This window comes from Calidris pugnax, unplaced genomic scaffold (assembly GCF_001431845.1).
Source record: "Calidris pugnax isolate Ruff unplaced genomic scaffold, ASM143184v1 scaffold303, whole genome shotgun sequence".
NCBI lineage: Eukaryota > Metazoa > Chordata > Aves > Charadriiformes > Scolopacidae > Calidris > Calidris pugnax.
This window is the reverse complement of record NW_015091087.1, coordinates 135,366-151,630: the sequence shown is the minus strand read 5'-3', so window position 1 is coordinate 151,630 and position 16,265 is coordinate 135,366. Positions and strand designations below refer to the sequence as shown.

Sequence of the window (16,265 nt, the reverse complement as noted above, 5' to 3'; positions counted from 1 at the left end):
TTTGCCTTTGCTTGTTCAGTTGAGCACAACTATGAAATGCACACCTGTAACTGGATTTGTGAGCTCTAATAAAAGCTTAGTCTGAGTGTTCTTGCAAGACTACTTGGAGTGCCTTAAGGCTGACAAATCTGTGGCAGCATTGCTTCAACAGAAATCAGTGGTAGCATTAACCGTAACCTAAATGTGCAAAGGAATAACGTATGTAGGTTTTCATTTTGTCCTTGGGATTAAACTTGAGTGTGCTTTTTTTGGTTTAAATTTCTTCTATATATTTTTTTAGCATATTATAGAAATCTATAATGGAAGTAAATGTTATAGAGATGTTCCCAGTTGATGGTTGAGCAGGAGACAGCTGGGTCTTTTGACACTTAGGCAGTTGTGGGAGGCTGCCTGGGATTTCAAGGTAGGTGGAGTAACTGGATGCTTCTGTAGAAGTGCAGGAAGAGTTGGTCACGACTGTATGGGCATTTAAAATGTCTCCTCTGAAGTCATACGTGGTGCTCTGTAGATGTAAATGAGTCAGTTTGTGCTTTCTAGAGCTGTTTTCCAGGTTCTTTTCTGACTTGAACAGACTTATCAGCACCAGTTTGTACTTGGGTCTTGTGTGAAAGCTTATCTGTGTAAGAGTAAAAGCGTAGCTCAGCTGTTTTTCCTCTTTTACATACAGGTGCTTTTGATGTTCTGGGAGGGGCTGAGGTGCTGTTGGTCAGCCTTCCTTCTCAGTCAAAGTTTTGGGCAGTGCATTAAATCAAGCTTGGTTGTTGGGCCAACACCACCAAATTCTTAGCAGATCATGAACTGTGTTAAGAGAGAGGCTGCTTACCAGAGGCTCAGATACTTGTCATTTTAGTTTTAGCTGATTCAGTGTGCCTGATAATTCCCTTTCGGCAACATTTAGATAATGCTTTGAAGTCAAGAAAATTTGTCACTCTGATTAAGATTTGAGTTCAACAGTTGTTCAGCAATGGAGATTTCAGTGTGACCCTCTCTTGAGGAGCAGCAGTTGTCAGGAATATGGTATGTGACTTTGTGTGTACGCATGGAGAAACCAGAGAGAGTAAGCAAGACTGCTTTTAGGGATATTTGTGTGCTGGGGATGAGTTAGTTTCCTGGTGGAACACTTGCATAAAATGTTTTGTCACTCAGTTGCAGAGCTTGCCCGTCCTGGTAAATCCCTCTCTTCACAGTAGAAAACAACTCCACCTCTTTCTTTGATAACAACGAAAGTAAAACTTTGTGGTTTCTTTTCCCTTTTTGTAGCAACAAAGAAGAGAACGGGAAGCTCGAAGGCAACAAGAGCGTGAGCAAAGGCGGAGAGAACAGGAAGAAAAGAGACGTCTGGAAGAAATGGAGAGGAGGCGTAAGGAAGAGGAAGAGAGAAGAAGAGCAGAGGAGGAAAAGAGGAGAGTAGAAAGGGAGCAGGTGAGTCCATGATACAGATATATGCACAATAGGTTTGTTTCTTCTAAATTCTAATTTAATTTTTTAAAAATCAGTAAGCCTAGAGCGGCTTAGAGGCAACCTAACGCTGATCCTTTCATCTTTGTTGTCTCTGATAGCAAACGCACTAACATAGATCGTAGGGCTTTATGGAAAATTCTGGCAGCCTCAATATTCCCTCAAAAAAAGAAGTCTCATTGGAGTACTCATCCTAAATTCAGCTTGTGCCCCTGGGCTTGGCTAAAAACCATCAGAATTGGTAAAATCATCAGTGGGGCTGAAAATCGTTTCTAGGCTTGTCTTGCTGGATCAGCGGCTGTTGCAAGACATGCCCCTGTTCAGAAGGCCTCCCAGAGAAGGGCAGCTCTGTTGCATGTCAGCTTCTGGCACCCAGAATTGGTCAGAGGCTTGTCATAAACTTTGAATATTCTGAATTTGAGGTGGAACCTTTGAGCTGCGGAGAGTTTTCTTTGCTAAAACTTAAATAAGCAATCTCTCTCGTCTATTTAAAATCGGCTCTAATATTGTATGCCAGTTCGGGCAGCAAGTGTATCTTAAGTTGTATCAGTGTGCCCTTAATACGTTGAAAGTACAGGTGAGAAACCTTTTAGGCCGTAAAATTCAGCTGCTGTACTTATGCATGAAATCTGCATGTTTTAAAATCCTTTAAAAACTTTAATCAGGGTGATAATCAGGGTAATAATTACTGTGCATGTACTGCAAAATAGTGATTCCCAAATAAAGGGCCAAAACTAGTGTCCTAGAGGCTGATTGTAAATTTCCCATTAACTTCAGGAATGCTGGTTTTGGCCTGATATACCTTGATTTTTCCTTACGTAAAGTCACTGTGTTTGAGATCATTGATGATTGTGTTACTGGGCAGTTTTACTATGTTTGTGTATATTTTAAAGATTTTTGAGTCAAAAGGAGAGAAGACTAACCAGTGGGAATAAATATATGGAAAATCTCTAATTACAGCACAGCAATTTGCTTTTGGGCAGACACCGGGTATTCCCCCAGCTGCTTTTTAAACTGTTGAAATGCTAATTACGCACAGTGCCAATAATGACAAATGGTTAATTGATGTGGCCAAGCTGAACCACTCTGAAATTATTTTTTTTTCCTTTTTTGAAGAAAAGACATGCCCCCTCTTAGAATTTTTATTAACCCAAACTACGGCTCAGCCAATGTGCGTAACAACAGCGTAGCGTATCTCATCAGTCTGTCACAAGACTTTCTATAGCTCCCATCACTGTATCACTGATCCATTAATTTCTTTATGCATACACTGTAAATGTGTGCGTGTGCTTGTGTGTGTGCGCATGCACATGTTACATACTTCCATTAATTGCATGGTAGGATGTTACCAGCTTGGGTTTGGTGCTTCAGAGTCGGAGTTCTTCCAGGGGGTCAGGCAAAGAAGCGGGTAAATGTCTCGACCTGTTGAGGCTGCAGGTGAAGAAGATGGCTAGGTCGCAAGAGCAAGCGAGTTTGGTCTAATATCTGTTTCCTGGTGGATGTTTGTTTGTGTCATAACCATCGCATAATTCAGCAAGGCTGGCAGCGTCTGCTCAGGAGAAGCTTCTGGTGAGGGCGGCAGGGGAGATGGCAGGGCAGGTCCCAACTGGGCTTGGCAGAGCCCCTCTGGGGGAGCTTGCTCCAGGTCTGCCTACACTACGCCTGGCTCTAGCTGTTGCTAACAGTTCATCGCACCAGTGCAACAAACTAATGTTTAATACAACTTGCATGTGACTTTGTGTTGGCTGTGTTGAGTCAGACTTGCTGTGTTTTAACTTTCCAAAACCTTCAAGTGCATTTTGCTGCTTCTTGAAACCACTTCCCAAATACATAAATGAGCTCTGGCCCGTGCTGGCAACATTTGCAGGAGTCCAAATTCCACAATGGAAGGGGCCAAAATGCGATGCTCAGGAGGCAGGGCTTCCTAAATTGTTCTGCAGGCACTAATCCATCCTGAAGTGCGTTTCTCGTTAAAGCTGAACTGGGGAAGTAGCGTGTGGTGTTCCACCCAGGGGGTTCTGATGCATTCCTTTTGAATAAATTTATTGCTGGGTAATTTCTATGTGACAGGAGTATATCAGGCGACAGCTAGAAGAGGAGCAGCGGCACTTGGAAATTCTACAGCAGCAGCTGCTCCAGGAGCAGGCCATGTTACTGGTAAAGCACTGTATCTGTTTTGTTCAGTAGCTATAGGATCCATTTATCCGGCCAGTCCTAGGCTTCCCTCAGTCGGGCACAGCTGCACTGACAGTATGACAACAAAGGAGCTTGATTAAAAGGCCATTTATGCTAGCGTTGTGGGCTGACAGGCACATACGAGAAGTGCTGTATGGTCACACTGCTTTCTGGGCGGTAAGAGGAGGATTTATGTTAAAGTGGAACAGTTCTGGTGCGGTGGTCGAGTTTCTGAACAGACCTTGGCATTCAGTGAAGAACTAGAGTGCTTATGTGGCAGATCAAAAGCACACATGATATGTAAATCCACCCCGGGATACAATGGCCTAGTGTTGGTCTAAATCATTGTTCTATGAACTTTACACTGGATTTAGTATAATTAACTCTTTTTTTTCCTTTAATAAAAGTCAATTTTGACATAACTCTCCAATCACATCAAGCTTAGCAGTACACTCTCAACTTGCCCAACACGAGACACACGCCATATTGGTCTAACTTAGCTCTTGGCTACACTTTAACAATGAAATAAATACAAAAAAAAAAATATTAAAAAAGCAACAACAGCCAGAAAGGTGCATTTTTAACGGGATGGATGGGGACACGTCCGCCATACAGTCCATGTCATGTCTTGAATTACTCACGCGTTCTCTCAAAGGAATACAGATGGCGAGAGATGGAGGAACACCGACAGGCGGAGCGACTCCAGCGCCAGTTGCAGCAGGAGCAGGCCTACCTCCTGTCGCTGCAGCACGATCACAGGCGGCAGCAGCAGCAGCAGCAGCAACAGCAGCAGCAGCAAGAAAGAAATAAACAAAGCTATCATACCCCTGAGCCAAAATCCCACTATGAGCCTGCTGAAAGAGCGCGTGAGGTAAGTCCTGTTTGGGGGCAGGAAGCTGCTCCCTGCTCCTCTGCCCCTGCATGTTGGCATGGTGGTCACTGTGGTTCTGCTGTAACACAGTCGGAGGCCAAAGCATCACTTATAAGGGGCATGTACTTCTGCTGCAGTCTTTGGGGTTCAGAATTTTGAGGTATAAAAGGTAGAAAGAAATTCAGGAAGGCTGCAGACTGAGGACCTGGCTTTGAAGGCCTCATGTCAGGAAGTTAATCTCAGCTGCACTTCATCAGATGTGTTTTCACGGGAAGCATTGGTGCGGCTGGCGATGTGTGTCTCTGGCAGGTACTGGTGACTAGAAATTGGAAGGCAATTGGAAGGCACGAACCTATGAGGGATGCTTGCACACAGCACCTGTTTACACATTCGGTGCCTTAGCCCGTGGTCTCGAAAATTTCCTTCTCATGAACACGAACCTGAGTTTCATTAGTTTCATTTTTGAAGTGTTAAGAATTCTCTTCTGAGATCACATCCTGCTCTTCTGAAACTCTGTGGTGCTGCCTTCTTGGGCTTCGGGCAGGCACAAGTCGATCTGAAATCATCAGAGTGCTGTTTGTTTCAGTGAGTGGTCCCCTGTCTTCACTGGTCCACAGGTAACACTGCTGATCAAGTAATTGCTTCTTTGATGCATACTTGGCTCTCTTTCAGCAGCCTTATTCTTATGTTTCCCTTGGGCATCATACTGCCCACAAACCACTAGACTGGGCAATACTGGTCAAAGCTCTTAATAACATTCATCACCGGCATGTGGGAGCTAGGTAAATACATTTTGGAACAAGAACAAAAAAATCCTTGGGGCTGTTGAACATGATAAAATAGGTTTCAGTCCACCTTTGTCCGGTAGTGCTTCATTGCCTTTGAAGTATTGCTGCTTGGGCTTGGTGAGCGCAAACTCATTTTCTTGTAGGTGCTGTTGTCCGAGTTCTTCATAAACTATGTTAGTGCTATCTCATCCATTCCTCCTGCTGACTTAAGTATCTGATACATGTCTCTCTTCTGGAAGAAGTTCGGACTTGTCTGGTATGTGGTGGTGCAGGCATGAAGCCAGCCCTGCTGTCCTTGCTCCTGGCCCGTCTCAGTGAAAGCATGGTGCCAGTCCAGCACTCCTGTCCAGCCTGAAGGCCAGCTTTGGAGGGATAGATTCATAGAATGGTTTGGGTTGGAAAGGACCTTTAAGGGTCATCTTGTCCAACCCCCTGTAATAAGCAGGGACATCTTCAACTAGATCAGGCTATTCAGAGCCCCGTCCAACCTGACCTTGAATGTTTCCAGGGATAGACATCTACCACCTCTCTGAGAAACCTGCTCCAGGGTTTCACCATGCTTACTAAAAAGAATTTCTTCTTTTTATCTAGTTGAAATCTACCCTCTTTTAGTTTAAAACCATTACACCTTGTCCTATTGCAATAGGCCCTGCTAAAATGTGTGTCCCCATCTTTCGTGTAAGTCCCCTTTAAGTACTGAGAGACCACTATAAGGCCTCCCTGGATCTTCCTCTTCTCCAGGGTGAGCAACCCAAACTCTCTGAGCCTGTCTTCATAGTAGTGGTGGTCCAGCCCTCTGATCATTTTTGTGGCCCTCCTCTGGATCCATTCCAACAGGTCCATGTCCTTCCTGTGTTGAGGACTCCAGAGCTGGATGCAGTGCTCCAGGTGTGGTCTCATGAGAGCAGAATTAAAGGGGCAGAATCACCTCCCTCGACCTGGTAGCAAAGTTTCTTTTGATGCAGCCCAGGATACAGTTAGGTTTTTGGGCTGCAAGCACCCATTGTCAGCTCACGTCCAGCTTTTCATGCACCAGTACTCCCAAGTCTTGCTCAGCAGGGCTGCTCTCAATTCCTTCATCCCTCAGCCCGTATTGATACCAGTGGTTGCATGCAGAACCATCTCTGTTCCTCATCTCCCATTTTCCTTTCAGAATTGAAAAGGAGAGAAACTCCTGAAGATTCAACTTGTTACATCCTTTAGCAGAACCACTGACTCAGTTATTTGTATTTTGTGGTCTTTTTATTTTGTAATTACTCCAGCTCAAAAGAGTAAAGTTGAAGGCACAGAAAAATTGTGTTAGTAGTCAGATCTTCCCAGAGATTGCTGTGTACGTGTGGTAGAAGTATAGCCATGGTATCTTGGAGCCTGGCAGTAGGAGCAACACCAGTTAATCCTAAAAGCAAACATTAGCTCTAATGTCCTTCTTGACATTGGAGTTGGAGCAAGTATTCTGTGCCTCATACTTTCAGGTATACTGCTCTCCAGAGAAGGTCTCCATCTACGGAGATGCTGACCATCAGGATGATAAGTCAAAGTGGGCTAACTTTCCTGTTCTGGTAAAGTCTAATGGGGATTAGAGTGGTTTGGGTTTTTTCCCGTTCCAGTGGCAATGGGGGGATATAAGGAAAATGACTTCTAAGATTGGCTCTGGGAAACAGAGGAGATTAGAGGATGAAATGAGGCTTGATATTGCTTTCTCATCCAGGCAGTCAAATGACTGGGCCTGTTCCTATCCAGGGATGCTTTGGTGTTCTCCTTCCCACCTGTTGCCTACTTTTAAGGACTTAGGGCTTGTGCAGTTTGTGTGCTTTGTGGAGAAAACGTCCTGTCATCTACAGCTAGAGACATGAAAGCCTTTTCCTTCAGACAGAAAGACTTGGGGCTTTTCCTTGTTCTATTCATAACCAGGAGTCTGGCCTGTTTTTTATACTTTAAAGGGATAGCTCTGAGGGTGAACATGGTGGTGAAAATGATTGTATGGTGAAGATGTTTGCCTCCATTATTGTTGCGTTTCCCCAGACGTGATATATTTTGTGTAGAGCTGGCAGAAGCTTGTCTGCTTGTTCCCATAGGCAAACTGTTACTGTCCTCAAATTTTGGAAAGCAGAGGCAGGTTGGGTTTGTAAAGCATCCCAGCTAAGGAGTCCTGGAAACTTGCCTCTGTCTTCTGACATGGGTATATGAACAGCCAGTCTCTTCAGACCATCACTGCTGGGGAACAGTTAGAAAACCACCCGAATACTGGTTTTGTGTTCCAGGTGTAAGGGTTAAAGCAAATCTTGTGAGCAGTGTCTCAACAAATGAAATCAGCCCAAGCTGCCGGTTTGATCTTTCTTTGACATTTTGATAAAGTGCTGGGAGCTCAGCGTTCCTCAGGAGCAGCTCCCCTGGCAGTAACACACGCTGCCCTGATTCCAGCAAGAGACTGTCTTAGGAAACAGGATGGTATTTCCTTTCTGCCTCTCTTCCTACCTCTCACTTTGTTGACAATGCTGTGGCCTTGGAAGAGGTGACGTTTCTGTGTGGGGACCTCGCTTTGATGTTCTTTTGAGGACTGAGCACTTTCTGATTTAGTCTTCCCCTCAAAAAGTTCTCTAGGTTAGTGTATGATTACTTCTACACATCCCCGAGAACCAGAAACAAGCTGCTGGGGCTGTTCTCTGCAGTCTGTGAGGTTGTTTTGGGACTGTCTGATAAGAGAGAGGATCACCAGTCCTACAGTTTTGTACCTAAAGCTGAACGGCCCACAGTATTACGAGGCAGAGAAGCATATCCTATCTCTTCTTGCAACACCAAAGAGACAAGCACAGGAGAGGAGACCATTAAATAACGTTGGTAGAGTAAGGCGAGTAACTACAGTAAGGGACGGCAATGAGAAATGTACTTCTATATTGTAAAGTTGTTTCTGTTTTCATATTATACCCTTTTGTCTCTAAGGAAAGTACTGTAAATAGTCTAGGCAGAAAGAAGCCTCATAATGGTCTTTCATAATATATCACTTCCCATCTTACTGCCTGCTGTAACCTCTTTCCTAGTATGGATTTTCCATATTGGCTTACTTGCTGCTTTGGTGGAGTTCACTCTGTGTTTTACATCGCTAGTGAAATCGGTAGGGAAAAAGCCCTGCCAAGCCCCAAGTGTATTTGGTTTCTTTATGGTAAAGGAAAGGTGGTAGTATTTCTAACTGTAATTGCTTTTACTGACTCTAGGCTTAACCTCCGTTTATTTTGGTTTAGGTGGAGGAAAGATTTAGAAAAACTAATCAGGGCTCCCCCGAAGCACAGTCTAAACAGATGGGCAAAGTGTTGGAGCCACCAGTGCCTTCAAGATCAGAGTCCTTTTCCAATGGAAACTCAGAACCTGCTCAGCCTGCCCTGCAGAGGCCGATGGAGCCCCAGGTAAGTGCCCAGGAAAATCTCAGTGAGCCTGGAGGAAATGCAGGAGTCCCAACATGTTTCATTCAGATTTGTAGATCTTGGCGCGTACAAAGTCTTATGTAAAGGGTAGTACTGTTGTGCAAAGCAGTTTATTCAGTAGATTTGCTCTTTATCTATTTTTTGCTTATTTCATGGATAAACTGATAGATTTGTGGGTTTGGTGTGTTTTTTTTTTAAATATTGCAATTAGATTAGAGCTGTTGCATTACTGTTACTGTCTGTGCAACAGAGGAATGGTGGGCTAAACACTGGTGATGGTTGCAGTACACTTTTACAGTTCAGAACTTCATCTGTGCAAGATACTTACTAGCAAAGAGGACGCACAGGAAAGAAGTGAGCTGGCTTAGTTTTTTAAATTCTTGTGGAAAAAGCTATGTAAACAAGTGGTTTTTAATAGTATGAGCTCTGCTTCAAAGAGATTTACAAAACATGGCTAAGAAAAGCAAGTTTGTTGTCAGTAGGCTTATAGTTGCTAAATAGAGCTCTGTACCACCCCTGGAAAATCAAAAAGAGGTCGAAACCGTTGAGCTGTGTGGCTGGCATCATTCTGTTGTTTTCTAAAGAAGAGCCTCCAGATCTTGCTATCTGTATCTCATAGGAATTACGGCATGAATTTAAAAAGCAACCTTTGTCTACAACTTAGACATAGCCAATAAACTCTGAGCGATTTAGACATGCTAAATTAAACAGTATAGTTCCACATTCAGTTCCTCTGTTTCCATGCAGAATTTTCTTTTCCCAAATTAAATCTGTTGATGACAGTGCAAGCTAAAACGGTCCCTGATTGTGACTAGGTATTGCAGCCCTTTTGGGCAACAGGAGAATTTGAGCAGACGGGAGAGTGGGAGAAATCAGGACAGAACTTCATCTCTTACTCATTAATTCCTGGCTTTTATTCAAGCCTCTATGACTATTTCAAAATATTGGACTTGTATCTTCATGCTCTCTGTGCCAGTTACTTTTACAGTCTGGGTCTTCCACTCATATTAAGGATAATCAAGCTCTTCAACAGCTGTGTGTATTAAAATTGAGGAAATAATAATCATATAAAAACAAATACAACCAGCCTACTGAAACTGGGGTTGAAAGCGAAGCTTTGCTTAATTATTAGGTGTGAAAACAGTGTGTTCCTCAGTTATGACCTTTCCTCCACCTTAGTTTCTGAAATTAACTCTGAAATTCAGGTTTATGCACAAGGAAGGAGTAGGCTGAAGGGCCAATATGAATTTCAGTGGAAATCCCAACAGAGTTGTAACTGCAGTCACTGTTGTGCCTTCTTAGTATGTGTAATTGAATATGTGTGCGTGTACATGTGTGCTTAGTTTGTGTATAAATATATATATGTACAGTATATGGTACATATATGGTGTAAGTATAATATGCATTGTACATATGTATACTATATACAATATATATTATGGGTTTTTTATATATATTGCAATGACTGTAAAGGAATAAAGGCTTTTGTGTTATGGTCTTTCTCCAAAAGTTTGGAACTGTATCTAGTTCCCAAATGTATTAGGTAATGTAAATGTCTGTCAGTTTGCACATTTTACAGCATTCTTTGATTTTGTACATTTCTTCAATTGGTTATCCACTTCAAATTTCCCAGCCCACCAGTGCTGCCATGAGACCTGACCAAAGCCCACTGAAGACCGGGGAACAGCAGGCAACTTCTGTCTTGAGTGGCCTTTGGGCTCAGGCTCACGGTGCAGATAATTGGGTTGCCTTTTCTTCTGGGCACCAGTGTATGTGTATGTGGAGAGCGTATCTCACAAAAAATGCATATGTGCTGTATTTTCAGTCTGTTACGTTCTTTGGGCGCTTGCCTTGCTTTTAAGTGCATTGATTCCACCCCACGCTTACCTAATGCCATAACCAATTTGTCTTGCCCACCCCACCTGCCTTTATTCTGTGTTAATTGGAAAGCCAGTTATACTGAGCGCATTGAATGTTTTATGTTTTGTTTTCTTGTAAGGTACAGTGGTCCCATCTGGCATCTCTCAAGAACAATGTTTCCCCTGTCTCGCGATCCCATTCCTTCAGTGACCCTTCTCCCAAATTTGCTCATCACCATCTTCGTTCCCAGGACCCATATCCACCTTCACGCAGTGAAGTGCTAAATCAGAGTTCTGACTCTAAGTCGGAGGTACCCGACCCCACCCAAAAGGCTTGGGCTAGATCAGACAGTGACGAGGTGCCTCCAAGGGTAAGGAGTAGAAAGACAGATGTGTGCTATTTTTTTTTATTATTAATTATTTTTCTTAAGGATGTGATACCCTGGGCACTGGGAAGACCGTGCCCTTGTGCCAACATTGGTGAAAGTATTTTGGAAGGTAGATCATAATGTAGGTGTTCAATCAATGGGTTAATGGTAACCAACCTTAAGAATATTGAAGCTTCATATAAAATTGGCAATGATTTACAGAACGCAGCTATTTCAGAGAGACAATTTATTATGCAAAGTTAACAAATCATTACTATATTCAGGAAAGAATTAAAAATATCCCTGAAGGTTATTGCTCAGAGTTAATTTTCTTCTTCATCTGGTATCAACCCAAACTATGAATCATACACATATTTAAAAAGGAGATGGAACTGAACAAAAAGGAAACATTCAATATATTTCCTCCTCCTCTCTCCCTCCCACCCCCGCTTCCCATCCACTGGGATTTGCTTCTGAGTATATTCTTGCTCCCCCACCAGTCTTTGCCTTCTGCTGATCCATTCCCGGGCATTTGTTTGGTTCCCCTGAGCTTATTCCCTAATTCTCATGCTGTTTCAGCAAATTGCTTTGTGCCTCCCCTGCTTCAGTCAGAATGCCATATTCTTTTTTAAATGTCTGAGTAGTTGGAGGGCAGCGGGGTGTGTATGTGTTCGTGTGGTGACTATTCAACACTACTTAACGTTAAGACTAAACTTCGAGTTCTCTTCAAAATCTGAACAGCATCCCAACTAAGGCTCTTGGTTTTGTGGGTGTTTGTTTATTGCTTTTGGTCATTGATGCTAGAATAAGTGTTGTTAAAATCTTAAGAACGTGTTCTGTAGCAGAAGAGGTTTGATCATCCTCTTCATGGTTTTAACACAAGCTTTTTTCTCCCAAGGTACCTGTGAGAACAACGTCCCGATCGCCAGTCCTGTCCCGCCGTGATTCTCCCCTGCAGGGCAGTGGGCAGCAAAATAACCAAGCAGGTCAAAGAAACTCCACGAGGTTTGTAAACCCTACATGTCCTTGGCTTTCCTGCACTGGAAGGAAGAGGCTCATGGAAAGCCAGGCATTTTCAGAGAGCTTTTGGCATTGTCTGTTGGATATGAAAGGAAGATTAATTTGGATCCCTTTTCAGTAATCATTAATATTAATTTCCCTTGGTGTATCATATGTGCCAGCAAACAATGGCAAAATTTCCTCTTCCCTCTTCTCTTCCGAGTTGCCTGCCCTGTAGCTTTTACAATGATTTCAAAATATACTTAAAATTACTGAAAAAATGTGGCCATTCATGAACATCTTGCCTTTTGGGGCAGCAGGTTATCTTGGGCGTACTTGTGGGGATTACTGGCAGCAGAAGTGTTTGTAACATCTGAAGCAAACTCATCTCAGAAACTTTCTGGCCTCTTGGCCAGAACCAGACTTTAGGAGAGGGAGAAGCATCCATGAGCTGTGACACAGAGCACCTGAGGTCAGGAGCAGGGAGAGGAAGGGGCTGGCTCCAAAGCTCAGCAGAGCACTGTGGACAGGCCACCCCTGAGTTGGCTCACTGGATGGGGTAAGGGTATTTTAGAAGGAGAGGCAGTGGTGGCTTTTTTGGCTAGTGCTTGGGCAGCCGGGGTACTTCTGAGCCAATTTCAAACCTGCTGCATGCAGGCTGAGAGAACTGTCCACTTTAGATTAGATATGTAAGGAGGGCAGGTAGCCAGTTCCAAGTAAAAATACTAGCTTGCACCCACCTAGAGTTTTGGGTTCTTTTACTGTCCTAAATAAGGTAATAGGTATTTCAAAGGAAGCCACTGCTTGGGTTCTGCAGCATCACTAGTGCCCTCAGCTCAGTGTTTAAGGGCTCTTTCGGATGAGTTACTAACAAAACACTGAGGATGTCTGCGTTTAGAAACGGGAATCTGAAACTGAAGTGTTTTGACAAAGATTTTCCTCTCTCCCCTGGTACAGCAATATAGAGCCTCGTCTGCTGTGGGAGAGGGTGGAGAAGCTCGTACCAAGGCCAGGCAGTGGCAGTTCTTCGGGTTCAAGCAACTCCGGCTCACAGCCTGGCTCCCACCCCGGCTCTCAGAGTGGGTCTGGAGAGCGGTTCCGGATGAGATGTAAGTTCTTCCTCCACCCTTTGTAACGTTGTGTTTCTAGATATAAGTCATGCAACACTCAGTAATGAAGGATGATAACCTTCACTGCGTAAGACCTTTGAGTATGCAGTGTCAAAGATGGGTTAGCTTCTGGTACTCACCTTGGCTGTCTGTCCTTGCTTGGGAAAGACAGTGGGTGCAGAAGTTGATGTGAAAGTGTTTCAGTGTTCTCTGATTCACGTTCGGTCACTGCTGCATTTTCCCATGCACAAACAGCCCCGTCTCTGTGCTTTCATAGCTCCCTTAGTCCTATGTGCAAGGGCACCTTTTGATGTTTGTTGCCTCTCACCTTGGTGATTGCTGAAGGGGTGCAGACTGCTACAGATAGGTCTCAGCTGGTGTGCATTGGATGATGATGCAGGTTTTCTAGCTTGCGGCCGCACTCGAGTTACCCTCTTTGATTTACAACTGTGTGACAGTTTACTTCGGCTTCAGTCATAGGTCAGCTGTACAGATCACAGCTTATGACGGCTTTTGTATAGTCCTTCAGGGACTATGTAATAACAGAATCTTCTAGGTTGGAAGGGACCTTAAAGATCATCTTGTCCAACCGTCAATGAACAAGTAAAACTTATGTCTTGCAGTCAGGCAGTGCCTGCTGGCCTTCTCACCTCTCTTCCCCACTCCAAAGTGAAGTAAGAAAACATATTTTAGCTCCCTGCTTAATCTGTTTTGTTCTCTGTTCCTTTCGGGGTCTTGACACATGCAGCATCATCCAAATCAGAAGGTTCGCCATCCCAGCGTCATGAAAGTGCACCTAAAAAGCCTGAAGAGAAAAAGGAAGTCTTCAGACCTATCAAGCCTGCTGTAAGTTGCATGCACTTTCCCTTTTTCACCCACCCTCTTTCAGGTAGGCCCACCAAAAATACAGTGTGAGCTTCCATTCATGATACCTTTGGGGGTGAACTTCAGCTTGAGTTGGAGTTTGTATCTGTGGGCGCAGCAGCATGTCCTGGGCTCTGCAATTGCCTGCACACGTCACAGTACTTCAAACATTAGAATTTGCTCTGCTTCTGGAATTGGTTTCTGCTCTCTGGTCTTCTTCCTTCCTAACCTTTGCCTTTCTCTCTTTCAATCCTGTGCTTCCTTCCTGGGGCTGGACCAATGATCATGCATTTGACCTGAATGTGCCAATGCTGGGCTGAATGGTGCAGGGAGAAGTGGTAAGACCTTAACTTGTTGCTATTTTCTGTGAAAAATTTCTCACGTTTTCTTTATCTGACTGCTGTTACCGTTGATTACAGCTCTGTGTCCAGTTGTATCTGGGGGTTCATAGTGGGTTTTCACAGTATTTCCAACCTTCCTTAAAACCTTTTTCTCTTGCCAACATGATACTGCACTAGCACCCAAATCTGTCAGTTAAAGCTGCTTTCTTAAAGAAACGTAGAGGTTGATCCTTCTTGCTTCTGATTGCCATAAACTGTATTCAGCTAAATAAAGTATAGCTAGACAATTAAGAGCAGATTGCACTGACTGAAAACTTGGTTTGCCCACACTCCAGGCTGCAGACAGAAAAGCAGCTTATGGCCCATGCTGTCTGGCAGTTGTGTGCAACTGAGCTGCTGCTAATGAATCTGACATCTCAGGTCAGCTCCTTAGTGTGGGTCCGTGCAACTGGAAATGGATCAGAAGGTTTCAAGGAGATCACCTCTCTGCGGCTGTGCCTCGACTGGCTCAATAAGTCTTAGGATCTTTCTGCTGCCTTCCTCCCTAGATTTCTTGTGATGGATACTATTAACCTGCAAAATTTAGGAAAATTAACTGTGACAGTCAGCCACTGTGTGAGAGTGCGTCCAGGTGCTTGTATATGTCCTTCAGATGATATAATGAGACAAACTGAAGTCATAATCAGGATAGTTTGGATTCAGAGTATGCATATTTTTCTATAATATGGCAAGACCTCCTTAGGTTGACTCTTTTGGTGCTTTAATTTATCAAAAAGTGAGTTTGGTGACTATCAGAAATGAATAAATGGAAGGAAACAATACTGCTGGGGCTATGGAAACACAGCAGTGGACAAGTGAGCAAACTCGGACACTAATCCAGGGAGTTGTCTAGCAAACTCTTCTCCCCTCTTCATTGCAACATCATTTTTTTCCTCCTTTTTCCATCAGGATTTAACTGCATTGGCAAAGGAATTGCGAGCGGTAGAGGATGTGCGACCTCCACATAAAGTAACGGATTATTCGTCCTCAAGTGAGGAGTCAGGGACGACAGATGAGGAAGATGATGATATGGAACAGGAAGGAGCAGACGAATCTACTTCTGGACCAGATGATGTTCGAGCAGTGTTAGTTCTTCTAACAGTATTTTGCTTCTGTTTTCCCTCTTAGGGGCTTGAAGGAAAAGGACGTTGGGTATCGTGGTTTGTATGTTAGTTCATTCAGCTCACAACAATCCATGAGCAAGACACAGCAACCTTGTATGTTCACATTTTCACACACTAAGGGTAATCTTTTCAAAAAATAGGGTTCTATAAAGTATGTCCTTTCCCTCCTCTCCCTTGATTTGTTGTAAAACAAGAAGGGTTTTTTAACAAACTCCTGACTTGGTTCTTCTAATAGAGAAGCTTTTCTCGGCAGGTTATGTAAATATTCCACTCTAGTCATGATATAAATTAATACTGAGTGTGCCTTGGTGTGGGTCAGCGAAAGCTGGGGCACAAGTGCTGTTGTCTCACTCCGGTTCTTTCTTGTTTGGCAAATAGGTCAACATTGAACTTGAGCAATGGTGAAACAGAGTCAGTGAAAACCATGATTGTCCACGATGATGTGGAGAGTGAACCTGCCTTGACTCCTTCTAAGGAGGGCACCTTAATTGTCCGACAGGTATTGCTTTTCCTTCCCTGTGCAGTGCTGCACCTTTTCTGTGCTCATTAACCCACTCGCTCATTCACCCATGCTGTTTCTACATTATATTTGTTGTTCGTATTATCAAGACACAGCTGTAGTCAATTTCAGATGGGCAAGATGTTTGATGCATGCAAAGAGGAGAGTAGCCCTTCACCCCTTGCTACTGTTTTGCATGCTTTCCAGTGACACCTGTGGCAGCACCGTGCAGGGTACCTCAAAGTCTGTGGGACAGAAGGGTAGAAAAGCTGCAGGTGTGTGGAGCAAGTACCTGGAGCAAGAACTCAGTTTAGTTTTACCATAGAACCAAACATGGCTCTCAGGAGTGGGG

The 16,265-nt window shown here is 43.8% G+C and overlaps 1 protein-coding gene across 11 annotated transcripts in view; it reads left to right on the top strand.

The window, feature by feature from the left end:
* Positions 1-16,265, top strand: part of MAP4K4 (mitogen-activated protein kinase kinase kinase kinase 4) — a 171,264-nt gene that overhangs the window by 129,465 nt on the left and 25,534 nt on the right. For 4 of the 11 annotated variants that reach the window (XM_014957753.1, XM_014957752.1, XM_014957747.1 and 1 more), the window contains exons 12-22: positions 1,261-1,422; positions 3,529-3,615; positions 4,289-4,504; positions 8,532-8,693; positions 10,711-10,941; positions 11,837-11,943; positions 12,895-13,046; positions 13,795-13,892; positions 14,240-14,248; positions 15,200-15,375; positions 15,793-15,913. In XM_014957753.1, the coding sequence (XP_014813239.1) occupies positions 1,261-1,422; positions 3,529-3,615; positions 4,289-4,504; positions 8,532-8,693; positions 10,711-10,941; positions 11,837-11,943; positions 12,895-13,046; positions 13,795-13,892; positions 14,240-14,248; positions 15,200-15,375; positions 15,793-15,913 (1,521 nt within the window). The remainder of the gene's footprint in view (positions 1-1,260; positions 1,423-3,528; positions 3,616-4,288; positions 4,505-8,531; positions 8,694-10,710; positions 10,942-11,836; positions 11,944-12,894; positions 13,047-13,794; positions 13,893-14,239; positions 14,249-15,199; positions 15,376-15,792; positions 15,914-16,265) is intronic. The other 7 variants (XM_014957756.1, XM_014957754.1, XM_014957757.1 and 4 more) reach the window with 5 other exon arrangements.